Genomic DNA, 27,453 nt, shown 5'->3' with positions numbered 1-27,453 from the left:
AACAGCCTGCGAAATAAACTTTCTTCCTCTCAAAATCAGCGTCTGAGAGATTGGCTCCTAGCACGCTGGGCATCGACCCACTGGTCCGGTTTCAAGGACACCTCGCATCATGTGTTCAGTAAGGAAAACTGGCAGAAGAGGAATTCAAACTTCTCGTGCCAGAGAACAGCACATGCGCACGTAACCCCGCCTCTGTGGGCGGAGTTAGAATCCCAAGCCTGCGGAGCGCCGGACACGCAAAAAGAAGGCGCCCCGTGGGAGGTCTTACACATGCGCAGGACACTTGCTCATCAACTGACCAATAGCAAGCCTACAAGGCTGTACGCTGACCTGAGCTTCTCCCAACTGGATTTTCTGGCCTCCAGGTTTACGTGTGCGTAGTAGCTGCCCGGCAGGGAGCCCGACTTCCTTCACGGGCGCAGGCAAGGAACCGTTGCCCCTCCCCTTTCGCCCTTCCTTCCTTCCTGGCGAAGTAACTGCCGTGCGGAAGTGCACTGCGCAGGCGTGCTGCTGCGGTCGCGCCACCGGTGAGGTTTGGTCCAATCATCAGCCGAGGCGCTAAAGACGCGAACACCTCCGAGCTGAGAGAAAATGGCGGGAAGGTCGGGGGTTTCGAGTGCGGAGCTCACAGGAACCATGGACCAGTCTGAAAAGGGCGGAGGTAGTGGCGGGAGACCAAGAGGGCCTTCTTGGTAGCCGGGTTGGAAAAGGCACAGGGTGCGGGGTCTGAGCGCGCCCCAGCTTGGCGGGTGCGCGGAGGCTGGGGTGGAGGCGAGGATGGTCCCTCCTTGGGATGAAAGTGTGTGAAAACGACTCTAAGCTTTTTATTATAAAAACATCGACTCTTCTTCAGAGAGGGGGGAGTAGTTATCCACATATCCAATACCTAGATTTGACTTACTTAACTTGCACTATATTTTGCTCCTTGGAGTTTTTGCTGGGGCAATTTAAGTAGTGTCCCTGAGAATTTATGCATATTTACAAACAAAAAAAAGGATATTTCCCTCGAACTACACACCTAAGGGAATTCATAACTCTTTAGAATCCTCATCTTACAGCCAGTCTACAGCCACACATCCCTGTTGCCCCAGATGGCCCTACAGTACCGGGACTGCCTGGAGTTTGGCCTCTCTTTCCTTCCTGCAACTGGGGAAAGGAGGGACATGCAGCTTATTCACATTGTACTGAAGTTCACGAATTGCAGCCCAGCGAGGAGATAAAAGAAAAACAGAAAAACCTCCCCGGTGTGTTCTATGGGAATTCTGAAACATAAAATGCTGTAATAACGCACTTGGTCGTTCCCTCAAGAACTACCTACACCAGTGCCTGCTTGGTACACCCAGGGGCTTGGTAGTGTTTTTACAAAATAAAGATATGAATAATGAAATAAATTTAGCACATAGTTCTCTTAGAGTAGGGCTCAACACCCAGTGATATTCCTAAGGACAGAGAGAAAAATAAATGGGACAGATCCATATATATCCCTTTTTTTTAAGCACCTACTGTGATTTCTACGCACTATGCCATAGAAGTCTCTTAGTGTCCCTATTTCAGGTTACTCAGATAAGCTAATACACTGAAATGAAGGTTTATTCAACTTCAGTGGCAAAGGAAGAAATTTAAAGTTTCAGTCCATCAGACTGTTTCAGAAGGGGAGGCAGGGTGCTATCTGATGTCAGTGACCCTGTGGGGACACATGCTTCTCCATACTGAGCTGGTAGGACGACCAGTGGATAAAGGTTTTGCAGTAACATGTGGAAGGATTTTTAACATTTAAATTGATTTTTCCATTTTTCAGTCACCTTTCTAGAGGATCACACAAAACACACAGATGGAGCCTCACTGGTGGTAGCAGAACATGGGGAAGGAGTGGATAAGTTAAAGTGTACTCATGCACACTGAAATACCTGTGCAGTGGATTTCTAAAATAAGAAATTAAAATTAAGTTAAATTTTAATTAAAGTTAACTTTTACATTATTAGATATGTTTATACTAACACAGATGATCTTCAAAGGAGATACTTGTATGAGAGAAAAGCCACCGGAAAAATTATGTTAATCCGAGCTCTATGTGTGTTGCACAGAAAAATGTCTGGAGGCTGCATTCTTAATTTATGACTCTGGGGAGAGGATTTTGATTTAGAGGGTGGTGCAGAGATGAAGGGTCATTTTGAGTCATATGGTGTGATTTTTTATTAAGAAAATGTATGTTGTCCTTGTGGTTTAAAATCAGGAAAGGTGTGCATCAGGGTTGTATCCTTTCACCATACTTATTCAGTATGTCTGCCGAGCAAATAACCTGAGAAGCTGGACTGTATCAAGAAGAATGGAGCATCAGGATTAGAGGAAGACTCACTAACACCCTGTGTTATGCAGATGACACAACCTTGCTTGCTGAAAGTGAAGAGGACTTGAAACACTTAGTGATGAAAATGAAACACTACAGCCTTCAGTATGGGTTACACCTCAACATAAAGAAAACAAAAATCCTCACAACTGAAACAATAAGCAATATCATGATAATCATGATAAACAGAGAAAAGATTGAAGTTGTCAAGGATTTTACTTGGATCCACAATCAACACTCATGCAAGCAGCAGTCAGGGAATCAAAAAACACATTGCACTGGGCAAATCTGCTGCAAAAGACCTCTTTAAAGTTTTGAAAAGCACAGATGTCACCTTGAAGACTAAGGTGCTCCAGACCCAAGCCATGATGTTTTCGATCGCCTCTTATGCATGTGAAAGCTGGGCAATGGATAAGGAAGACCAAAGAAGAATTGATGTCTTTGAATTACGGTGTTAGTGAAGAATATTGAATATACCATGGACTGCCAAAAGAACGAACAAATCTATCTTAGAACTACAGCCAGAATTCTCCTTAGAAGCAAGGATGGCAAGACTACATCTCACATACTTTGGACATGTTATCAGGAGGGATCAGTCCCTGGAGAAGGACATCATGCTTGGTGAAGTAGAGGGTCAACGAAAAAGAAGACGACCCTCAAAAAGATGGATTGATACAGTGGCTACAACAATGGGCTCAAGCATAGCAACAATTCTGAGGATGATGGAGGACCAGGCAGTGTTTCATTCTTTTGTACATAGGGTCACTGTGATTCAGAATCGACTCGACGGCACCGAACGACAACTTGTGGAATATTAAAATGTAAAGGAGAAAGGGGGAATTTTTTAATGTCGTTGGAGCATCAGATGTTAATATCTATTGCTGTTAATCCCTTGGTTTCAATTATTGTACCATTGGTTACCACGTAGAGAGTGTCCTTGTACTTCAGACATTACACTGGAATATTAAGGGGTAATGGGGCAATACGTGCAAACCCTCGTGAAATAGTGGTTAAGAGCTACAGCTGCTAACAGAAAGGTCAGCAGTTCAAATCCACCAGGCGCTGCTTGGAAACCCTCTGGGGCAGTTCTACTGTGTCCTTTAGGGTAGCTATGAGAATCAACTCGATGGCAATTTTTTTTGTTTTTGTTTTTGTTTTGGTTTTGGGACAATACATTTGTAACTTATTCTCAAGGTTCAAAAATGTTAGCAAAAATGTTAACTGGATATTTTCACCAAAAAGAAAAAGAAAAAAAGGTCCTCCAAGGTCGAGAAGGGAGAGTGTTGACATGCCATGAGGTTGTTAACCAATGTCATAAACCAATATGTGTACTGACTGTTTAATGAGAAACTATTCTGTAAACCTTCATCTAAAGTACAATAGAAAAAACAAATTAAAAAAATGTTAACTGGGAATATAAGTGAAGGGCATATAGGAGCTGTGTGTCTGATTCCTGCAACTTTTATATAAATTTGAAGTTATTTTAAAATTAAAGGTTAAAAGGAATGGTTGATACTACACAGGCTGTTTTTTACCCTGAATTTTTATTCTTAACAAGTTATTAGTTGGTCTATTTAGCAGATAGTTACTGATCTCCTACTCTGTACTTTACCTTGTGACCGTTGGAAATGCAATGGAGAATAAAAACAGGTGAGATCACTTTCTAGTCTGTCCATAATAATACATGGATACATCGTTGCCCAAACCAACTGAAAAACTCACTTTGAAGACCACCAGGAATTTGAATATGGTCTGGGTGTTAAATGATTTTATGGAATTATTGTTTATCTTGTGATTTGGGGATTAGGGTTTATAAGGAAATGTCCTTAATTTTTAGAGATGCATCCTGAAGTATCTGGGGATCAAATGTCAAGAAGCCTTGGGCTTATTTGAACAGACTTCTGCACAGGGAAAAAACAACCTGACACAAATACGGCTAAATGTTAATAATGGTCAGATCTAGGTGATGATTGAATTGGGTTTATTACAGTATCATTTCTACTTTTATGTGTGTAAAATTTTTGATTATACAAGTTGCGATCATTAAGGTTGTGTGTCAGCTTGGCTGGGCCATGATCCTCCGTGGTTTGGCAGTTATGTAGTTTGGCAGTCATATAATGATGTAATCACCTCCATGATGAGATCTGATATAATGTGATCACCTCCATGATGGGATCTGCTATGAGTAGCCAGTCAGCTGAAAGGGAGTTTTCTTGAGGGTGTGACCTGCGTCCAATATAGGTGGACTTACTGGCAAGACTCACAGGCTTTTGCTGGCTCTGGATCCTGCAGTTGGCTCCTGTTCATCTGACCTCTGGTTCTTGGGACTTGAGCTAGCAGCTTACCTACTTATCTTGGAATTTGTCAGCCTCCGCAGCCTGTGAGCCAGAGGACTGTTGTCTAACCTGCCAATCTTGGGTTCACCAACCCCTACAGCTGTGCAAGTCAGGAGAAACCTCCAGCCTGACCCACAGACTTGGAACTTACCAGCCTCTACAAATGCATAAACTGTTATCCTTGATAGAAATATCCCTCTCTGTCTCTCTCTTTCTACATATATATAGACAGAGATGAATATATATATATAGATAGATAGATAGATAGATGCTTCACAGGTTTTGCTTCTCAAGAGAACCCAGCCTAAGACATTTGGTACCAGGAGTTGGTTACGTCAAGCTATTACTTCTGAAGTGAAGGATAAGTTATTACAGATGGCTCCTCCAACAACTAAAAAGGAGGCACAACACCCAGTGGGCCTCTTTGGATTTTGGAGGCAACATATCCTTTATTTGGGTATGCTACTCCAGCCTATTTATCAGGTGGCTCAAAAAGCTGCTAGTTTTGAGTGGGCCCCAGACCAAGAGAAGGCTCTGCAACAGGTTCAGGCTGCTGTGCAAGCAGCTCTGCCACTTGGGCCATATGATCTGGTTGATCTAGTGGTGCTCGAAGTGTTAGTGGCAGATACAGATGCTGTTTGGAGTCTTTGATGGGCCCCTATTGGTGAATCACAGTGCAGACCCTTTGGATTTTGGAGCAGAGCCCTGCTATCCTATGCAGATAACTACTCTCCTTTTGAGAAACAGCTTTTGGCTTGTCACTGGGCCTTGGTAGAGACTGAACACTTAACCGTGGGCCACCAAGTCACCATGCAGCCTGAGCTGCCCATCATGAACTGGGTGTTGTCTGACACACAGAGTAATAAAGTTGGACAAGCACAGCAGCACTGCATCATTAAATGGAAGTGGTATGTATGAGATGGGGCTGGAGCAGACCTGAAAGCACAAGTTGCATGAGGAAGTGGCTCACATGCCCATGGTCTCCACTCCTGTCACATTACCTTCTATGTCCCAGTCTTCACCTATGGCCTCACGGGGAATTCCTTAATGATTAGTTGACTGAGGAAGAGAAAACTTGTGCCTGGTTTACAGATGGTTCTGCAAGGTACGCAGGCACCACTCAAAAATGTACACTGGCAGCACTGTAGCCTCTTTCTGGAACCTCCCTGAAGGACAGTGGTGAAGGGAAATCCTCCCATTGAGCAGAACTTGGAGTGGTGCACCTGATTTTTCACTTTGCTTGGAAGTAGAAATGGCCAGATGTGCAAATCTGTATACTGATTCATGGGCCGTGGCTAGTGGTTTGGCTGGATGGTCAGGGACTTGGAAGGAACATGATTAGAAAATAGGAGACAAGGATTTATGGGGAAGAGGTATGTGGATAAACCTCTCCGAATAAGCCAAAGAAGTGAAGGTATTTGTGTCTCACATGAATGCTCACTAAAGGGTGACCTCAGCAGAGGAAGATTTTCACAGTCAAGTGGATAGGATGACGAGTTATGTGGAAATCAGTCTTCCTCTTTCCCCAGCCACTCCCCATCATTGTCCAGTAGGCTCATGAACAAAGTGGCCATGGTGGCAGGGATGGAGGTTATACATGGGATCAGCACCATGGACTTCCACTCACTAAGGCCAACCTGGCTACAGCTCCTGCTGAGTGCCCAATCTGCTAGCAGCAGGGACCAATACTGAGTCCCTGATATGGCACCATTCCTTGAGGTGATCAGCCAGCAACCTGGTGGCAGGTTGATTACGTTGGATGGCATCCATCATGGAAAGGGCAGGGTTTTATTCTTACTGGAATACACACTTACTCTGGATATTGATTTGCCTTCCCTGTATGCAGTGCTTCTGCCAAAACTATCATCTGTGGACTTACAGAATGCCTTATCCAGCATCATCATATCCCACACAGGATCGCCTCAGATCAAGGGACACACTTCACAGCAAATGAAGTGTAGCAGTGGGCCCGTGCTCATGGAATTCACTGGTCTCACCATGTTCCCCATCATCCTGAAGCAGTTGGCTTGGTAGAATGATGGAACGGCCTTCTAAAGACACAATTACGGTGACAGCTAGGTGTCAGTTCCCTGCAGGGCTGGGGTGATGTTCTCCAGGAGGCTGTATATGCTCCAGTATATGGTGCTGTTTCTCCAGTAGCCAGGATTCATGGATCCAGGAATCAAAGGGTGGAAATGGGAGTGGTACCATTCACTATTACCCCTAGTGACCCACTCATAAAATTTTTGCTTCCTGTCCCCGTGACCCTATGCTCTGCAGGTCTAGAGGTCTTAGTTCTAAAGGGAGGAATGCTCCCACCTAGAGACAACTGATTCCATTGTACTGAATGTTAAGAATGCCACCTGGCCACTTTGGGCTCCTTATGCCTCTGAACCAACCAGCAAAGAAGGGAGTTACCATATTGGTTGGTGTGAGTGATCCTGATTACCAAGAGGAAATCAGACTGATATTACATAATGGAGGTAAAGAAGAGTGTGTCTGGAATGCAGGAGATAACTTAGGGTGTCTCTTAGTACTAAAGTCAATGGAAAACTACAACAACCCAATTCCAATATGACTACTAATGGCCCAGACCTTTGAGGAATAAAGGTCTGGGTCGCTCCACAAGGCAAAGAACCACGACCAGCTGAGGGCAAAGGGAATGCAGAATGGGTGGTGGAAAAAGATAGTTCTGAATACCTGTTACCACCACATGACCAGTTGCAGACACAAGGACTGTAATTGGTATTTCTTCCTTGTATGTGTGTACCAGGTATTTTTGTTTTCTTCACTTATAAAATATAAGATGTAAACAGGGCTAGTGCATTTTCAGTTGTACACGTTAGTTGTATTATGTTGGGTGCAAGTATGACTTTATAATTGTCTTTATTCAGAGACTGTGTATGGTTTAAGGAGATGTGTACAGGTGTCAAGTTGACAAGGGTTGGACTGTGACCATTAAGGTTGTCTGTCAACTTGGCTGGACCATGATTCTCAGTAGTTTGGTAGTTATGGTGTAGTTTGGCAGTCATATAATGGAGTAATCACTTCCATGATGAGATCTGACATAATGTGATCACCTCCATGATGGGATCTGCTGTGAGTAGCCAGTCAGCTGAAAGGGGGTTTCCTTGGGGTTGTGGCCTGCATCCAATACAGGTGGACTTTCTAGCAAGGCTTTTGCTGGCTCTGGATCCTGCCGCTGGCTCCTGTTCATCTGCCCTCCAGTTCTTGGGACTTGAGCTAGCAGCTTACCTGCCAGTCTTGAGATTCATCAACCTCTGCAGTTTGTGAGCCAGCATCCTGCCAGCTTACCTGCCAATCCTGGGATCTGTCAGCCTCCACAGCCTGTGAGCCACAGGCCTGTTGTCTGACTTGTTGATTTTGGGTTCACCAGCCCCTATAGCTTCATGAGTCAGGAGAAGCCTCCAGTCTGACTCACAGACTTGGGACTTTTCAGTCTCTACAGCTGCGTTAACCATTTGCTTGATATAAATGTATTTATTTATACATAAACGCTTTGTTGGTTTTGCTTCTCTAGAGAACCCAGCCTAAGACACAAATTAAAAAGAAAACAGTCACAAACACCTTCTCATCATTATTTGAGTAGCTTTACTTTTTAAAGAAATATACATTTCATGTATATTTCTAACAGATCAGTACTCTTTAAAAAAAACATTGCTGTCAAGTCGATTCTGACTCACAGCGACCCTGTAGGACAGAGTAGAACTTCCCCATAGGGTTTCCAAGGAGCGGCTGGTGGATTCGAACTGCTGACTTTTTGATTAGCAGCTGAGCTCTTAACTACTGTGCCACCAGGGCTCTCTTTAAAAAAAAGTACAATACTATTATCACATCTAATTAATAGCAACAATAATTCCTTTACTTTATCAAATATCTAGCCATTTTCCAAATTCCATCAGTTATCTCATAAATTTTTTTTATAGTACATTTGCTTGAATCATGATCCAGATATGGTCCATTCATTGTGATCGGTTGATATGTGTTTCAAGTCCCTTTTAATCTGTAAGGATCTTTTTTTTTTTTTTTCTTAAAATGTATTTGTTAAATAAATTGGGTTGTTTGCCACTTGGAATTTCCCATGTCTACACATTGCTAATTATACCCCCATGTGTCGTTTAACATGTTCCTCTGTCCCTGTGTTTCCTCTGAATTGGTATTTAGATACAGAGGCTTAAATACAGGTTTCATTTTTTTTGTCAAGAATCCTTAATGGGTGATAATGTATTTTTATACCTCTCTTTTTTTTCCCTTGCATTATTTCCTTGGCAAGGTTTGACATAAGATTGAAAAGTAGGGAGGGAGTGCCCTTCTGCCATTGAGTTTTATTAAGGGGTGTATCTGTAGTTTTCTTTTATCCTTTAGGGAAAAGCTAACCAGTAAAGGGCCCCAGTTCATTCCTTGTAACCTCTCCACCTCAGGAAAAGGAGTGAGACAGCACTCTGGCTGAAGACCTGCCCTCAGTGTGCCTCGCCCCTAGCCAGGGCTGTCCAACCCATCCTCAGGCCTTTCACACTTTCTGGTTCTGAAAGTTTTGGTTTTGTTTCGATAGGGCAGGCCAAGTTCTCAAAGAAGATCGAAGATTTGATGGAAATGGTGAAGAAGCTGCAGAAAGGTCATGTCTCCTCTGTGTCTGATGCTCAGCCTGGGGTGTGGGGTCAGGCAGACATAGGTTCAATTCCCAGCCCCACAATTCACAACCTAGGGAATTATCCCATTCACTTTCTTGTAAAATTTAATTCTTTAACAATATGGCCTCATGGTTCAAAATTAGAAAGGAATAGAAGGCAAAAAGTTTCCCCCAAACTGTCTCACCCCCTTTGCTGGCCACCCATTTGGCTCCTACTATACTCAGAATTAAATCCAGAAGCTTTCCTCTTCACAACCCACCCCTCACCATTTCCCTCCACCTCACCTACTCTCTGTTGCTCACTGGACTCCTTCCAACCACATTCCCACTTCCTAGTCCTCCCACCACACACACCTGCATGGCCTGCTCTCCTCAATTGATTTGGGGCCCTCAGGAGGCCTTTCCATAGCTGAAGAAGCTCTTTTTAACTCCTTGCCCTACTTTCTCTTGACAGCAGTTACCACTGCCAGACTGTGTCCCTACCTGTCTGTTCCCTGTCTTCCCTACCCACAACGTAAATCCCTTGAGGGCCCAACGAAGTACCTGCTAACAGTAGGGGTTCAATAAATTCATGGTGAAAGAAAGCAGCAAAGACAGGGTTGGTGCCCACCCCACCTCTGCCTGTTCTGGACAGCCAGTCGTGTCATCTCCAGCTCAATTGCTTTTTTTCTCTGCAGCAGGAAGCTTGGAGCCTCGGGTTGAAGTCCTGATTAACCGGATTAACGAGGTTCAACAAGGTGAGCTCAAGGACCTCAACTTTGACTGCCAGCCAATATCAACTACATGATTTGCAGGGCCCAGTGGAAAATGAAAATATGGACCCCTTGTTAAAACATCACTAAGATTTTCAAGATTGACAGCAGAGCATTAAACCAAGCACTGGGACCTATGAGACTGCCCAGTCACACAGTCATGACACCAGCCCTGCTGCCAGCCAAGCCCAGCAAGAAGGGCTTGGGCCCTGGAAGGCCCTCTCCTCCTCTGCAGAGTCTGGGCCCCTCTAGGTTTGCAAGGGAGAGCGAGGCTGGTAGCTGCACTCACACAGTGTCTGTCCTCCTGTCTTTGGCGCAGCCAAAAAGAAGGCCAGTGAGGAGCTGGGAGAGGCCCGGGCCCTCTGGGAAGCCTTGCAGAAGGAACTGGACTCAAGTAAGTGTGCCAGGGGACACCCAGGGATCCCCACAATGTCTCCTGACCCCTGAACTCAATCTTCCAGACACCCATGGCCCACAAGACCCAGAGGAGTCCCATGTCCCCTTCGGCCTTATCTCCAACAATCTCCCACTCTGCTATTGGGAGTGTTCCTGAGACACCCTCCAAGCAGCTCCTGCCTCGGTCCCTTTGCCAGGCTGTTTTCTCCCTGCGTCTGGAACACTCTTCACTACCTCACAGTGCCATGCAGCTCTAATGTCCCCTCTGAGAGAGGCCTTACCTGGGTCATCCCATCTGAAGACTGCACCCTGCTACCCCTAGTCACGTGCCCCCACACTGCTGGATGGTTCCTTCATAGCCCTTATCTCATGTGACGTGTTTGTTTCACTCCCCTCTGTGTAACAGCATGTGCTTTCCACAAGGTCCTCGCACCACCATCTGTAAATGTCAGGGCGCTTTGGTGCTTACAGGGAAGGTGGGCACAAGGGGGAGGGGGTTTGCCTTAAGGTGTCCACATTCAGGGGTATGGGCAGGACTGTGACAAACCTGTGTGACTGCCGGCAAACCCGTCCCTGATGCTTCAGTGTCACTGTTTTCCAGTGAACGGAGAGAAGGTGCGCCTGGAGGAAATCTTGAACAAAAAGCAAGGTATTTGCAGCTGCTCAGTCTCCACACTTTTGTCTTCACTGCCCCACAGAAGCGCACTCATGCCACAGCAGCAGGAACCCTCTGAACCTGCAGTTAGGCTACATCCCTCCTCTGGCCTCCGTCAGATTTGTAGTAAATGATAACATCCAGTCCGTTGCCCGCAATACCTGACATGATCTTGTCCGTGACCTCTGCCCAAACCCAGTGCCCTTGACAAACTTTCACAGGCCTCCTGATTCCTCCCCCTGCAGATACACTGAGGATCCTGCGGCTGCACTGCCAAGAGAAAGACAATGAGGCACAGAGGTAAGAGGCTCTGCCCAAGGCTTCCCCTGCACCCCCCTCCACATTCTGGCAGAGCAGAGAAAGCAAGGGCAGTAAATCCCAGACATGCAGTCCTCACATTCTCCTTCAGTTAAATGGAGAGGCCAGACAAGCATCTTCCCTGTTCAGCTCCAACATCAGACCGTGGTGTTAAGGGCAACTCTGTCACTCACTAGTATAATCATTTTACTAGTTTGTCCATTGAATTCCTTCACCTGGATTTTATTCTGTGCCTTTCTTTCTTCACCATCCAGCTCTTCAGCTGTCTGTTCACTCATCTGTCCATTTAGGCATCCAGCCATTCATTTATCACCCACCCAACCATCTATCTCTCTCCATTTATCCACTGTCTTTCCATCTACCCAATTATATGTTCATTTCTCCACCTCCTGAATGTTTATCTCGTTTTTGTGACCAGAGGCCCCAGGCCTTGACACCCTGAGATTGGAACTGTTTGGGAAAAGCTGATGACAGTTAATGTATGTTTGTGCATGTGAACTCAGCCATGCCCACAGTGATCTCCCTAATCCTCACAATGATACTTCTAGGAGGCAGGTACTTCTGTCATACCCCCACCACCACCACCACCACCGTGTTAGAGAGGGAAACTGGGAGCTGGGAGGAGAAGCACTTGGACCCAGTTACAGTGAGTTGCAGAGCCAGGGCTCAAAGCCAGACCTGCAGCACCGGTTACATCAAACCACTAGATCCACACGTAGGCTGGTGGCAGATAGGACAGGTAGGTGATGGTCTCCACAGAGCACTCAACAGTGGGAAGCAGAAGCGTTTCATGTCAGGCCCCACCCAGCCTTGTCCTCCGAGGGGTCATTCAGAGAACATGGCTGAGGGCTGCCTGGCCCTTCCCAGGAAGCACACCATGTTGCAGGAGTGCAAGGACCGAATTTCTGCCCTAAACTCCCAGATAGAAGAAGAGAAGAACAAACAGAGGCAGCTGAGGTAACCCAGGGGCTAGGGTAGGGGTTGTGTCAGGGATGGGAGGCTGGAAAGGAGCAGTGAGCTGAGCCTGGGAAGATCAAGCTGGGAAGGTGGGAGCATGGGCAAGGACCTCCAGGGTCTGTGCAGGGAGACCCCAGCCCGGCCAGGCCCTGTGTATAGGGGGGTCTTGGCCCATGGCCTCTCATTCCTGTGTGGCTGGTCCCCAGGTTGGATTTCGAGGAACAACTGGAGGATCTGATGGGCCAGCACAAAGACCTCTGGGAGTTTCATGTGAGTCTCTGTCTCACCCCTCTCAAAGCCTCTCCTTTACCTTCCACATCTTCTTCCAGGCCCAAGCCAAGGGTCATCCTCCATACCTCCTTCCTTTCACCTGCCACAACCAGTTCCTGAGTAGGTGTTGGTGGCTGTAAGGTTAGAGTCACCCTGCATCTGGTCCCTCCTGCCTCCAGTGTTCTCAGAGCCAAAGTTGGGCATTCATTCTTGGGCGTCCATGGGTGTGCCCAGCACCATCACAAGCACAGAAGAGATAGTGTTTGCCACCCTGGGCCTTCTTGGTGGGGGGTGGGGGAGGAGGTTACCAGGTGCCAGACAAGGAAACAGAGGACACGGTGCCGGGAATAAGCAGCCACAGTGCCGCACTGGTGTAAGTCCTCCTGGGCCAGTTCCCATGCTTGCAACAGTCCTGACCGTCAAAGCACACCAGATGTGGGTCTCTTGGGTGAGAGTTCATGGCAGAGGGAAGGGCCAGTGCGAAGGCTCTGAGGCAGGCACGCCTGAAGCTGCAGGAATGGAGATGGGGAGAGTGGTGGGAAGGGAGGCACCTGAGTGGATAAATGCTTGAATGAATGAATGACTGGACTAGATAGGGCTTCCCTGAGGTGTGGGAGGGAGGTGCTGGGAGATGCAGAGCTGCTTCATTTCTGCCCCCCAGAGGCCAGAGCAGCTGGAACGGGAGATAGGCAGCCTGGATAGCAGCAAGGAGCAGCTGCTCAAGGAAGGTGAGGCCTGGGGTTGGTGGGGGGAGGGGGGAGGGAGGTAGGCAGCCCTCACCTGCCTGACTGCCCTTTCTTGTCCATCGCCTGCCCCATCCCACCTCAGAGAAGCTGATCCAGGTGAAGCTGGAGGATGTGAAGCATCGGCTGCACTCCCTGTGTGGGGCTGAAGGTCCCTCGACCATCAGCGAGGGGCTCTTCCTGCGCAGCAAGGAAGCTGTGGCTGCTGTGTAAGAATGGGGGGAGGAGAGGGGGAGGAGGGAGAGGTGGCCGGTACTGACGCCCCCCTGCACCCCCAGGCAGCTGTTTGAGGAGGAGAAGAGCAAGGCTGAGGAGCTCCTGGAGGCTGCTTCCCAGCGCCAGCAGCAGCTGCAGGAGAAGTGCCAGCAGCTGCAGGAGAAGCGCCAGAGGTGGGCGCGGAGACCCCAGCCTCTGGATGGGTGTCTGTGCGTCTTGTCCTCAGAGCTTCACACCCTCTTGTCTCTCCCTCCTATCCCACTCCCTGTCCAGGCTGAAGGAGGAGCTGGAGAAGCATGGGGTGCAGGTTCCTGCCCAAGCCCACGACGCCCAAGAGGACGGGGCCCTTCCTGGAGAGGTGGTGAGCCCAAAGAACAGGGACGTGGAGTGGGGGCTGGACAGCAGGGAGGCAGCTGCTGGGAAGGGCATTCTCAGCAGGACCACAGCCAGGGCAAAGGCAGTGGTGGGCAGAGGAGTGGGCTGGAGGGAGTGGGTGCAGGTGTCCGTTGATTCCCACCCAGCACCCTGATCCCTTGCCCCTCCCAGGTGCAGTGCCTGCCTCAGGCCAGTCCCAAGCCCCTCAGGGCACACGAGGAGAAAGACTCAGAGCCACCCACTGAGTAGAGCCCAGCGCCAGTCTAGTCCAGAGGACACCTCCCCATGGACCACTGCACCTCCTCCTCCCTGTCCCTACCTTACTCCACGGGGCCACAGGAAATAAAAGTGCTGTTTTCATACTGCCTGCCTCAGCTGAGTCAGTGCTGGGGCGGGGTGGGGGGGAGGGTAGGGCCCAAGGACCCCCTTAGCCACTGAGCGTGGTTGAAGCCTTGGCTGGGCCCTGCTCATTGGCCCCAGCTGGAGGCACACAGCAGGCGCTCAATAAATGCTTGAGAGCCAACTATAAAGCATACATGGTGTCAGAGCTACCTTACCCCGAGGTTCTCTGCAGGCCTCTCTGACAGACAAAGTTAACATGTCAGCTGACAAAAAGAAAATACTAAAGGGCCCAGACCCATTTTCACAGAGCTGGCAACACATCTGAATTTGGAGCTGAGAGGTAGTAAATCGGTGACTGGTAACTTGATAACAGGTACATTTTTAAAATCTACAGTAAACATATTTACAGGGGACATGTAGAAGTCAATTCAGTAAAAATTATACACTGGACTATCCTACCAAATTGAAAATAGTTTTTTAAAAAAGGAATTGACAAGCTATTTGTAAAATGTATTTGGAAATGTAAAGGTGCAAGAAAAGCCATGAGGATCACCAAGGAGATGTGTTTGGTGAGAGGATTTTCTCTACCAAATATCAATACGTATATAAAGCTATAGTAACCAAGACAGAATTGGCCAAGGAGATGGATAAATAGACCACTGGGGCTAAAGAGCCCTGAACAAGACCCTCGCATTTTTAGACATTTAATAGACGACGGAGATCACACTTCAGAGAAGGCAAACTTCCCGATGAAAGCTGCAGGGACAACTGTGTATGTGGAACACACTGACGTACTATTTTCCCACACCATAGACGCACATTATGTCCAAACCAAAAAAAAAAAAAAAAACCCGATGCCGTGAGGTCAATTCTGACTCACGGTGACCCTACAGAACAGAGTAGAACTACCCCACAGGGTTTCCAAGGAGCGCCTGGTGGATTTGAACTGCCGACGTTTTGGTTAGCAGCTGAACTCTTAACCATTATGCCACCAGGGTTTCCACATTATGTGCCAGGGTAGTAAATAAATACCTAAATATGAAAGCAAATTATAAAACATTTAGAAGCTATCATGGGGAAAAGGAATTATCTCTTTAAAAGGTTACACAATGGACCACAAAGGTGCTATGCAAACGGAGGTTAGGGTTGCAGCTGAGGAACCTAAGACTACAGGCCCAGTGAGTTTTGAGCAGTCAGCAAAGATTCTAGCACACAGTGGACAGCACCCCCTCCCTGAGTGGCAGCCACTGGCAGTTTCGCTGTGGTGGCTGGAACCTACTTGCCTGCCTAGGTGACCAGCTACAGGAACTGCTCAGCATTTGGAGATGCCAGCCTTGCATGCTGCCACAGGGCAAGAATGTGCAAGCTCTCCATCTTCTAACACTTGAGAGACATGGACACCCACTGCCTGGGGCTCCTCGGAATGAGCACACAGTGACCTCCCTCCTCGGTGAACCCGGGTTCTGGCCACACATATCCTACACCCAGGCCCTGCCCCCTCCCACCTTTAGGGTCTCGGTCCCTGCCGACCCACGGAGTGCTCTGCAAGCAGAGAAGGGGGTCACCACACATGGCTCCTGGATCAGTACTGGCCTTCCTGGGACTTCTCTGGGGAGGGGGCTCCCATGGCTGAATGGACCCTACTTTGTCTCCTGGGACTTAGGCAGAGCCTGTGCTCTGACAAGCTCCCCACCTGTCTCCCCAAATGGCACCCACTTTTCTGGTGCTTTGGGGCTTTTACTTCACTGGTGGTTAGCATTTTCCTGGCTTAGTGTAAAGCATCAATGAAAACCAGTACTCCGGGCATTCTGCTAAGAATGCTACCAAGCTGATAGCTGGGATGTTTCTGTGCCCATTTATTACTATCTGGAGTCACTGGTTTCTCCCCTTGGTTTTCCAAACTTCACTTGCTTACTAAACTCAGTGGGGAGAAGGGGCTGCTGTCTCCCTTGAGGATGTGGATCTGTGAATTCCTTGAAGTGGATTGGACTTTATACATGCTGAGGCTGTGCTATTAGGTGCATAAACATTTAGAATTGTGAGAACACCCTAGCTGAGTGACTCTTACATTACAGATTTTGCTCGTCTCCAAAAATGCTTTTTGCCTGAATATCAACTCTGCCTGGAGTAAGTATAGCTATTTAGGCTTGTATTTTCATAACATACATACCCATTTCATTTACTAAATCTTCATCTTCTGTTGGAGGTCTGCGACTTGTAATCAGCATGTGGGGGTGTGACTACGCTGGTAGAGCTAGGGGTGACTGCAGGCCTGTTGCCAGCACAGGGGCAGGAGCAGCTGCAACCTGAGCCCTGTCACTGGGTTTGTAGCCTGGTCTCCTGGGATGGCCCAGGGCACTTGGGAGAAGTGTTCTCTACCCTGGGTGGGGCCTTGCTGAAATCGAAATTTAATAAAAAAAATCCAATCGGAATTCAGACAGGGCTTTCGGATGGGAAAGGAAATGGAGTGATTTAAATATCATCACTAAGAATCAATGTAAAGGGGAAAAACGAAGAGAAAGAGGAGACTTACCCTACAATGTATTAAAAACACTGTAAAGCCACTGTGGTTTAAACATTATCATATTTATGCACCAATTGCTGTTGAGTCAAATTCTGACTCAGTGACACTATGAGTATCTGCAAACAGTTTACAGAAAAATGAAAAAAATGTCAGTCACAGTCCAGATAAATACCAGTCAGGACTCAGATTACAAAGAGGAGTGACCCAATTCAACAGAGTTTAAGCAAAAACAACCACTGGCACAATGGCAATCACAGGGAAAGGCAGGTGGTGTGGGACTCCATTAGATAAGTCACAGGATACCACAAAAGGCTGCAATACGCAACCAGGTGAATTGTGAATAAACACCAAGGCCCAGCAGAATAAGCACCTTTTCCTGTCTCTCTCTGAAAAAACTTTTCCAAGACATGCCACAGAATCATTCTCCTAATGCCTCACTCCCCCATGTCTGTCACTGTCGTACTGTGGGGGCTGGTGTGTTGCTGTGATGCTGGAAGCTATGCCACTGGTATTCAAATAACAGCAAGGTCACACATGGCAGACAGGTTTCAGCTGAGCTTCCAGACTAAGACTAGGAAGAAGGACCTGGTGGTCTACTTCTGAAAAAAAAATGAACAGCAGCACAATAGTGTCTGATATAGTGTGAAGATGAGCGCCTCAGGTTGGAAGGCACTCAAAAGATGAGTGCAGTACATCCACAGGAACTCCCAAAAATTCAAGCCGGATTCAGAAGAGGATGTGGAACGAAGGATATCACTGCTGATGTCAGATGGATCCTGGCTGAAAGCAGAGAATATAAGATGTTAACCTGTGTTTTACTGACTATGCAAAGGCATTCAACTGTGTGGATCATAACAAATTGTGGCTAACAGTGCAAATGGGAATTCCAGAACACTAAATTGTGCTCACGATGAACGTGTACATAGATCAAGAGGCAGTCATTCAAACAGAACAAGGGGATACTGCATGGTTTACAGTCAGGAAAGGTGTGTCAGTGTTGTATCCTTTCATCACTTGTTCAATCTGTATGCTGAGCAAATAATCTGAGAAGGTGGACTATATGAAGAACGGGGCATCAGGATTGGAGAAAGACTCATTAACAACCTGTGATATGCAGACATCACAGCCTTGCCTGCTGAAAGTGAAGAGGACTTGAAACACTGATGAAGATCGAAGACTACAGTCTTCAGTACGAATTGCACCTCAACATAAAACAAAAATCCTCACAACTGGACCAATAAGCAACATCATGGTAAATGGAGAAAATATTGACGCTGTCGAGGATTTCATTTTACTTGGATCCACAATCAACATTCACGGAAGCAGCAGTCAAGAAATCAAACAACATATTGCACTGGGCAAATCTGATGCAAAAGACCCCTTTAAAGTGTTAAAAAGCAAGGATGTCACGTTAAGGACTAAGGTGTGCCTGAACCAAGCCATGATGTTTTCAATTGCCTTACAGGCATGTGAAAGTTGGGCAATGAATAAGGAAGACCGAAGAATTGATGCCTTTGAGTTATGGTGTTGCCAAACAATACTGACTATACCACGGACTGCCTAAAGAACCAACAAATCTGTCTTGGAAGTACAACCAGAACGCTACTTCAAAGTGAGGATGGCGAGACTTTGTCTCACATACTTTGGACACGTTATCAGGAGGGGCCAGTCCCTAGAGAAAGACGTTGTGCTTGGTAAAGTACAGGGTCACCGAAGGAGAGGAAGACCCTCAACAAGATGGACTGACAACAGTTGCTGCAACTATGGCCTTAGGCATAATAACCATGAGGATGGCGCAGGACCGGACAGTGTTTCGTTCTGTTGTACATAGGGTCACTATGAGTCAGAACCAACTTGATGGCACCTAATGCCTCCCTGGGCAGAGTTGGACAAAATGCCCAACCCAAAAGAATCACGGAAAAGATTCTTTAAGCTAACCATGAAGAGCCTGGTCAAGATGAAGCTGAATAAATCTGTGTGCAGGTGCACTGTACAAGGGCACAGTGGGCAAATCACACCCTCACTGCTAACTGCATGGGAAAGATCAACATGAATCCAGTTCCACCTGGAAGTGGATCCAGTCCTCACCTTCCCACTTCTCCATCCTTGTAGTAGGCCACTCCAAGCAGCAGTCTCTCATCCCCAGCCACCTGGGGCTAGGTCACTGGGGTACCAGCTGCGAGTCTCCAGGTCCACGTGACTCCTTCCACTTCAGACCATCTGGCCTCTTGTCTGATCCTAACCACCCCCGGTTAGGCCAGAGTACACAAAAGAACAGTCCTTCGGACAGCTAAATAGGCAGACATCAGCCCCTTTTAGCTCCCACTACACTTACAGCTATGGATTACCAGAAAGTATACAAAGAGACACACAGGGTAAGGTCTGGGAGGGGTCCCGGGTACTCATGCATGAATCCTACAAACCTCATACGTTTGCTATCCTGAGTTGAAATTTTTGGGCTTAAAAAATAAAAATATTCACAGGGAAGATGTTTATAGCAAATTTCCCCTTAGTAGAAAAACACCAGTCTATAGCCAACTATTCTATTTCCAATTTAAAAATTGACATTTCTTAAAGAGTCGTCACTCAAATAGACATGCACACCTATGTTCATGGCAGCATTGTTCACAATAGCAAAACGATGGAAGCAACCTAGATGCCCATCAACAGATGAATGGATAAACTATGGTACATACACGCAATGGAGTACTATGCAACGACAAAGAACAATGAATCTGTGAAGCACCTCATGACATGGATGAAACTGGAGAACATTATGCTGAGTGAAATAAGTCAATCACAAAAGGACAAATATTGTATGAGACCCTTATTGTAAAAACCCATGAAAAAGTTCACACACAAAATGTAACAATCGTTGTCGGTTACCAGGGATGGGAGGCGTGGGGGGGAAATACTAAATAGGCAATAGATAAGTGGTATCTTGGGTGAAGGGTGAGACAGTACACAACACAGGGGAAACTAGCACAACCTGTAAAAGGAAAGATCATGGAAACCCCACAGACACATCCAAACTCCCTGGGGAGGGACTGAATTGCTGGGCGGAGGGCTGTGGGGACCATGGTCTCGGGGAACATCTGGATCAACTGGCATGACACAGCTTATAAAGACAATGCTCTACATTCTACCTTGGTGAGTAGTGTCTGGGGTCTTAAAAGCCTGTGAGCGGCCATCTAAGATACTCCACTGGTCTCTCCCTTCGGGAGCAAGGGAGAATGACGAGAACAGGATACAAGAAAAAGATTAGTCCGAAGGACTAATTGTCCACAGCTACCAAGGCCTCCACCGGACTGAGTCCAGTACAGCTAGATGGTGCCTGGCTACCACTGACTGCTCTGACCAGGATCACAACAGAGGGTTCTGGACAGAGCTGGCGAAGGATTTAGAGGATAATTCTAACTCACAAAAAAAAAGACATTTACTCGCCTAAATGAGACTGGAGAAACCTCGAGAGTATGGCCCCCAGACACCCTTTTAGCTCAGTGATGAAGTTACCTCCGAGGTTCACTCTTCAGCCTGGGAGTGGATAGCCCCATAAAACCAAATGAGACTAACGAGGTACAGGAGTCCAGTGACAAGGGCCAGAAGGCAGAAGGGGACAAGGAAGCTGGTGATAGGGGACCCAAGGTTGAGTAAGGATATTGTTGATGTGTAGTGAGATTGTTAACCATTGTCATAGGGCAACATTTGTAGTAACTGTTAAATGAGAAACTATTTTGTTCTGTAAGCCTTCATCTTAAGTGAGAATAACAGCACAATTGGAAGAGCGTAGTCAATGTCACTGAACTGTGTATGTAGAAAGTTTTGAAACAGTGTATCTTTAGCTATGTGTATTTTCACAAAAAAAAAAAAAGTGTTGAGAATTTAGAGGGTTAATATGTTGTGGGGTTGTTAACCAATGTCATAAAACAACATGTGTACTACTGTTTCATGAGAAACTATTTGTTCTGTAAGCCTTCACCTGAAGTACAATAAAATATTAAAAAAAAGAAAATCAACATTTCTATTTGAAAATTTTCATCCACTACAGGGTCATTATGAGTCAGAATCGACTCGATGGCAATGGGTTTGGTTTTGGTTTTTTTTACCTAAATTGAGTTCCCCCTTCATAACAAATGTTCTGCTATATGATAAAGTTGTAAGTCTCGCTGAAAACCCTGCTGCATTGAAGACATTTATACAGTTTCAATTCATTCTGTTACTTACCGCTCAATGGCATGTCCCTATGTAGTAAAGATTTTCCTACACGTGTCACATTCTTTGTTTCTCCCCATGAGTTCTTCGACTTTTACATCAATTGACTTGGGGATGAAAGATGACAAAACAGGTTTCTCACCTGTGCAAATTTTCTGATATACAAAGAGTAGTAACTTCTCACAGAAGTATATTAGCTACAGTAGGCTGCTTCTGTTGCAGTGCAAACATGAAAAGATCAAAATATGGGATGTCCCAACAGGGTACAGATACCTCATTCACGTGAAGTACAAATGGGGTCTTTGGGGTAGAGACGACAAGACTCTGCTACTCTCAATCAATTCCTCTGTCTTAAGTGAGGGTTGCTATCTTCAGCCTACATCTCCCAAGGTTACCCTGGGGATGAGATCTACTCCAGTCCCACAGGGAATGAGAAGTCAGGGAGAAATGCGTAAGATTTTCGTGGGGCAGCCGTAGAAGAGACGTACATCACTTGTGCACATATTCCATGGCAAGAGCTCAGTTATGTGGTCCCACCCACAGTAAAGGGAGACTGAGAAATGTAGGCTGTGTGCCCAAGAGGAAAAGAAAGTGAGTCTTAGTGAGCACACAGCCACTCTCTGCCACAAATGGTTTCTCCCCTGCATGAGTTGTCTGATGTTTGTTGAGGTGTGACTTCTGGCAAAAAGTTTTCCCACATTCCTTACATTCATAGGGCTTCTCCCCTGTGTGAGTTCTCTGATGCACAGTGAGGGCCGACTTCTGGTAGAAGGTTTTCCTGCATTCCTTACATTCATAGGGCTTCTCCCCTGTGTGAGTTCTCTGATGTTTACTGAGAGTTGACTTCTCACAGAATGCTCTCCCACACTGTATACACTCGTAGGGCTTCTCCCCTATGTGAGTTCTCTGATGTACAGTGAGGTTTGACTTCTGGTAGAAGGTTTTTCCACATTTGTTACACTCATAGGGTTTCTCCCCAGTATGAGTTCTCAGATGAACAGTGAGTTTTGGCTTCACACAGAAGGATTTCCCACATTCATTACATTTATAAGGTTTCTCTCTTATGTGTGTTCTCCGATGTACAGTTAGGGCAGGCCTGTGGCCGAAGGATTTTCCACATTCTTCACATTTGTAGGGCTTCTCTCCCGTGTGTGTTCTCTGATGTGCAGTGAGCATCGACTTCTTGTGGAAGGTTTTGCCACACTCAATGCATCTGTGAGGTTTCTCCCCATTGTGAGTTCTCTGATGTACACTGAGTGCTGACTTCTGGCAGGTTTTCCCACACACACTACACTCACAGGGTTTCTCCCCTGTGTGGATTCTCTGATGAACAGTTAAGTCTGATTTACGGCAGAACGATTTTTCACATTCATTACATGTGTAGGGTTTCTCCCGTGTGTGTGTTCTCTGATGTATTATAAGGACTGACTTGCTAATGAAAGTTTTTCCACATTCACTATATTTATAAGGTTTCTCCCCCGTGTGTGTTTTCAGATGTTTAGTAAGGTTAGATTTTTTACAGAAAGTTTTCGCACAGACATTACATTCGAAAGTTTTCTCTTCTGAATGACTCTGAAGCTGAGTAAGATATAATTTCTTACTGAAATCATTCCCATTTGAATTACATTTGTAGTGTTTCTCCTCCAAGTGAGCTCTGTGAGGATGAAAGAGCACTGGCTGCTCACAAAAGGTTTTCTCACATGCATCACATTTACAATTATTCGCACCTAGGTGAGTTCTCTCTCGGACATTACAGGCTTTCCCATATTCGTTATATCTACAGGATTTCTCCCCTGCATGAGCCGTTCTATGTGTAAAGAATGCTGCCTCCTTATCAAAGGCCTTCCCTCGTCTACTATGTTCAAAAGGCTGCTGCAGAGTTTGCATCTTCTGTTGATGAATAAGATACTCACTATGTCTGAGGGATTTCCCAATTAAATCATGGTTACAAGGTTTCTCTCTAGCACACATCACATCAGGTTCAACAAGGAGGCGTAAGTCCTTACACACATTAAACTCCTCAGGCTTCATTCCTAAACAGTTTCCATTACTTACAACCAATTGGGAAATATGGTTTGAACTCTTGCCACAGGTTACTTTTCTTAAAGGAAAAGGGTTTGTGCTCAAATTAAATGTTTTTCCTAATTCAGCTCCTTCCTTAGTTGATGCTTTCTTGCTGATGATCACAACTTGCCACAAATGTTTGCCTTGACTTTCCCAGCTCCTCTCAATCAGGCCATCCACTTCCTGGACATCTAAAATGAGAAAAAAAAAACAAAAAAAGTTCTATGCACCATCTCTAAGCATTTCTGTGGAAGGGGTTTAGGTGCTGGTGCTCTGTATGTGAGGTTGGCTTCCTGGTGTCAGTTCCAGCGTCCCAGAGTGAAAGTCATTCCCAGAGTATTTTTTTGGTTGTGTTTTAATTCCCTTAGGTTCAGACTAAGCAGAAACAGAAAAAGGACGAACTATAAATGTGTACACACACATTTCTGGACATGTTACAACTATAGCCTTTGAAACTGCTTAAGATACGGGAAAGTAAGCTCAAGAAACAAACTGAAGATATCCCATTTATGGAAAAGTGACTGCTTCAGGGATAGAAAGCACATAAAGAACAGCTGAATCAAACTAGAACAATAAGCGGCACACAGCGTGACAAGGACATTAGTAGACAAGATGTGTAGGGGAAAGTGCAAGGGGAAGTGGGAGTAAGATGAGCAGAGCAGAATCTACGTCCACCTCACACCTGAACAGCTGTAGCAGGATCTTCACTGGTCAACTTGTCTCCAGGACCATTTCTATTTCATTGTGCAACACCAATTAAATTTGTGAAAGCAACAATTTCCTCTTTTTCTAAAAGGAAAATCTTATAACCCATGCTCTAAACCTAGCTATGAATCAAAAGTATACAAACATCTCACAAGAAGTGGACTATCATCAGGGGACAATCCACCTGTGATGGATGGAAGTGTGTCCTCCCAAAATACGTGTTGGAATTCTAACCTCTGTGCCTGTGGATGCAATCTCATTCGGGAATAGTGTTTTCTTTGTTATATTAATGAGCCCATATCAGTGTAGGGTGTGTCCTAAACCTAATCACTGCTGAGTTATAAGAAGCAGCAAAGACACAGAGACAAGCAAGCACAGATGGGAGAAAGATAAATGCCACACTATGTGAAGCTCACCAAGGATCCAAGGATTGCTGGCTACAAGAAACTGAAACAGACTAAAAAGGACCTCCCTCTAAAGCCACACTCTGAATTCAAACCTCTACCCTCCTAAACTGTGAGAAAACCAAAGTTCTGTTCTCTAAAGCCACCCACTAGTGGCATTTCTGTTATAGTCACACCAGAAAACGATACACCATCCCTATTGTGCGGTCAGACCTGTGCTCTCTCCTGGGCTGGCACTTTTCCCGACTGTCCCAGAGTTCATCAAAAGGCAGCCTGTGTCCACAACCACACCCACCTCCCCTACCCAGTGCCCCCTGCTGACCTGGGAATCCTTCTAATGTCCACGGCTCTTCTCCTTGCTCCAATTTGAAGATCACCTCAGGTTTGCTACTGCAATGCCCTGTTAATGGGAAATAACGCAGGACTTTTGCAAAACTGCTTAAGTTTCGGGACATTTGAGGAGTGATGAGAGCCAATTTAACCCTTTCATTAGAGAGAGGAATCACAGGCATTCTTTCTTGCCTCAACTCTCAAATCTAAATAGCATTAAACTTTATAAATGGTCCAAATATTTACCAATGAAGAAAAACTCCTTGTCCTGGGAGTTACTGGGGAAATTCACTCACCTACTGACACCAGGCTGGTATAGTTCTCCAGCATCACGTCCTTGTACAGGGTCCTCTGCGCAGTGTTCAGGTGCCGCCACTCCTCCCAGGTGAAGCCGACGGCCACATCCTCAAACGACACTGACCCCTGTTGTCATGAATTGAATAGAGTCCCCCCAAAATATCTGTCAACTTGGCTAGGCCATGATTCCTAGTATTGTGTGACTGTCCTCCATTTTGGGATCTAATGTGATTATTTTCTATTTTATGTGTTGTAAATCATGACCTCTACGTGTTAATGAGACAGGATTAGATTATGTTAATGAGGATTAGGTTATGTTTATTAATGAAGCAGGATTAAGGTGGGACACATCCTCATTCAAGTTACCATGCCTACCCATGCAACCACCCTTGTTTGAATCACACCTTTTATCTTACAAAAGATAAGAGAGAGAAACAAGCAGACAGAGACCTCAATACCATCAAGAAAGAAGAGCCAGGAGTGGACAGTGTCATTTGGGCCCAGGGTCCCTGCACTGAGAACCTCCTAGACCCAAGGGAAGATTGATGCCAAGACACATGGAGATCTCTAAGGAAATCCAGGCCCACTGATGTAGAAAGGAGTCAAGGACCTTCCTCCAGAGCCAAAGCCTTCCCCTACAGCTGGCACTCTGAATCCAGATTTACAGTCTCCTGAACTGTGAGATAATAAGTTTCTGTTTGTTAAAGCCATATTGACTTGTGGTATTTCTGTTACAGCAGTACTAGATAACTAAGACATCTTTAACAGCATGTCCTCCTCAAGTCATCAGTCTTGGATCACAAGAACAAAATGTCTGGGAGCTGATTCTACATCTCTGCATGTGTGCATTCTGTGTATTTGTGCTACATGTGTTTTTGTGTGTGCATATAAATATATCTTATATAGGATCTTACATAAGACGCTATATATGCTGTTTTGTACTTTATATTGTGGGAGAAAGAGAAGTGTCACGGATTGAACTGTGTCCCCCAAAAATATCTGTCAACTTGTCTGGGTCAGGATTCCCAGTATTGTATGACTCTGTACCATTCTGTAATCTGATGTTATTTCCTTATGTGTTGTAAACTCTATCACTATGATGTAATAAAATGGATTAGCAGCAATTATACTGATGAGGTCTACAAGATTAGATAGTGTCTTAAGCCAATCTCTTTTGAGATATAAAAAAGAAAAGCTGACAGAGACACATGGGGAACCTCATATCACCAAGAAAGCAGTGCAGGGAGCAGAGCACGTCCTTTGGACCTGAGGCTCCTGCACAGAGAAGCTCCCAGACCAAGGGAATACTGATGACACAGACCTTCTTCCAGAGCCAATGGAGAAAGTGTTCCCCTGGAGCTGATGCCCTGAATTTGGTCTTGTAGCCTACTGGACTGTGAGAGAATAAACTTCTCTTTGTTAAAGCCATCCACTTGTGGTATTTCTGTGAGAGCAGCACTAGATGACTAAGACTAGGAGCCATAGTAGAAATATGCTGGTTCTGTATTAATTTATTAATTCCTAAAAACACTGAGTTTCCCTTATATATCTGGAACTGTCCTCGTTGCCAGGGACAACAGGATGAACGAAATTCTGCTCTTACAAGCTCATGACCTGGTATGGTGACATAAACAAAACCTGCAACAATACGTTAGAGGAGCTGAGTTAGAAACTGGATTACAAAGGTAGAGAAACACTGGTTCTATTACATATTGTCGTGGTATGCTTCACTGAAGAGTCAAAGGTGCTTAGATCTCCAACATGAACACCGCTGGAGGCAACAGCATATGTAGCAGAGGCAGGAAGAGCATGCACCGCATCACTGGCGATGAGAACAGTGCAGTTTCTGTCAGCCATGATGGAGGTGAAGGGCATCAGGAGTTCTCAGAACTGATCATGGAGTAATTCTGCATTTATATATTTGACAATAAATTATTCTGGCAATAAAATTTTCACGCACTTACTGTTGTTTTTTAATTATTTATACATTAAACACAAAGGTATCTTAGTATTTCCTTCCCATATCTCAATGGACTGCTTGTGCCCACCCCAGGGAGAACACCTCCACTTCAGAAGCCACAGATGTGAAAAACGGGGTACATTAAGGATGCAAGCTACCTGACGAGACCTGCATGCTAACAGTCATTCCCTAGGAGAAACGAAAATGGCTAAGGAAGAGGCAGAGGAGAAGAAATGAGGGTGAGAGATTACCACCTACATTAAGGTTACAGAGCAATAAGAACACAGAATAGGGAACTAATCCATTAAAAAAAAAAAAAAAAGGCAGCAACAGAATCTGGTACTAATTTCTTGGACAGAGGGTGAAAGAAGTTTTACTTCTACGCTGTCTGCATGGGCAGCTAGGTAGATACTGATGCTATAAACTGAAATTAGGAAAAAGGACAAGGAATATGACAGGTGGAAGTGGGATGGATCCTGGACACATCCTATCAGAAGCATCTGTGGTCAAATGTATTGTTATCAGATGCCCAAGTTCCGACTCATAGCGACCCTACGTACAACAGAAAAAAACACTGCCCAGTCCTGCACCATTCTCAC

General features: G+C 45.8%; 2 protein-coding genes across 2 annotated transcripts; one reads left to right on the top strand and one right to left on the bottom strand.

Moving 5' to 3' along the window:
* Positions 1-591: 591 nt before the first annotated feature.
* SYCE1 (synaptonemal complex central element protein 1) lies at positions 592-14,265 on the top strand. Its single transcript, XM_004374948.1, has 13 exons — positions 592-661; positions 9,257-9,319; positions 10,012-10,071; positions 10,406-10,480; positions 11,084-11,131; positions 11,383-11,437; positions 12,323-12,412; positions 12,619-12,682; positions 13,344-13,410; positions 13,511-13,634; positions 13,704-13,814; positions 13,915-14,002; positions 14,206-14,265. Exons 1-13 carry the CDS (start codon positions 592-594, stop codon positions 14,263-14,265), a joined length of 975 nt encoding a protein of 324 aa, XP_004375005.1.
* Positions 14,266-14,443: 178 nt separating this feature from the next.
* On the bottom strand, positions 14,444-26,769 carry LOC101343862 (zinc finger protein 182-like). Its single transcript, XM_023729918.1, has 5 exons — positions 26,710-26,769; positions 24,898-25,020; positions 22,178-22,360; positions 21,706-22,105; positions 14,444-14,496 (listed from the first exon to the last, which is right to left on the bottom strand). The coding sequence occupies exons 1-5, from the start codon at positions 26,767-26,769 to the stop codon at positions 14,444-14,446; spliced, it is 819 nt and encodes a 272-aa protein (XP_023585686.1).
* Between the last annotated feature and the right edge of the window lie 684 nt (positions 26,770-27,453).

Source organism: Trichechus manatus, unplaced genomic scaffold, assembly GCF_000243295.1.
Source record: "Trichechus manatus latirostris isolate Lorelei unplaced genomic scaffold, TriManLat1.0 scaffold00031, whole genome shotgun sequence".
Classification (NCBI taxonomy): Eukaryota; Metazoa; Chordata; class Mammalia; order Sirenia; family Trichechidae; genus Trichechus; species Trichechus manatus.
This window is presented reverse-complemented; position numbering and strand designations above follow the sequence as displayed.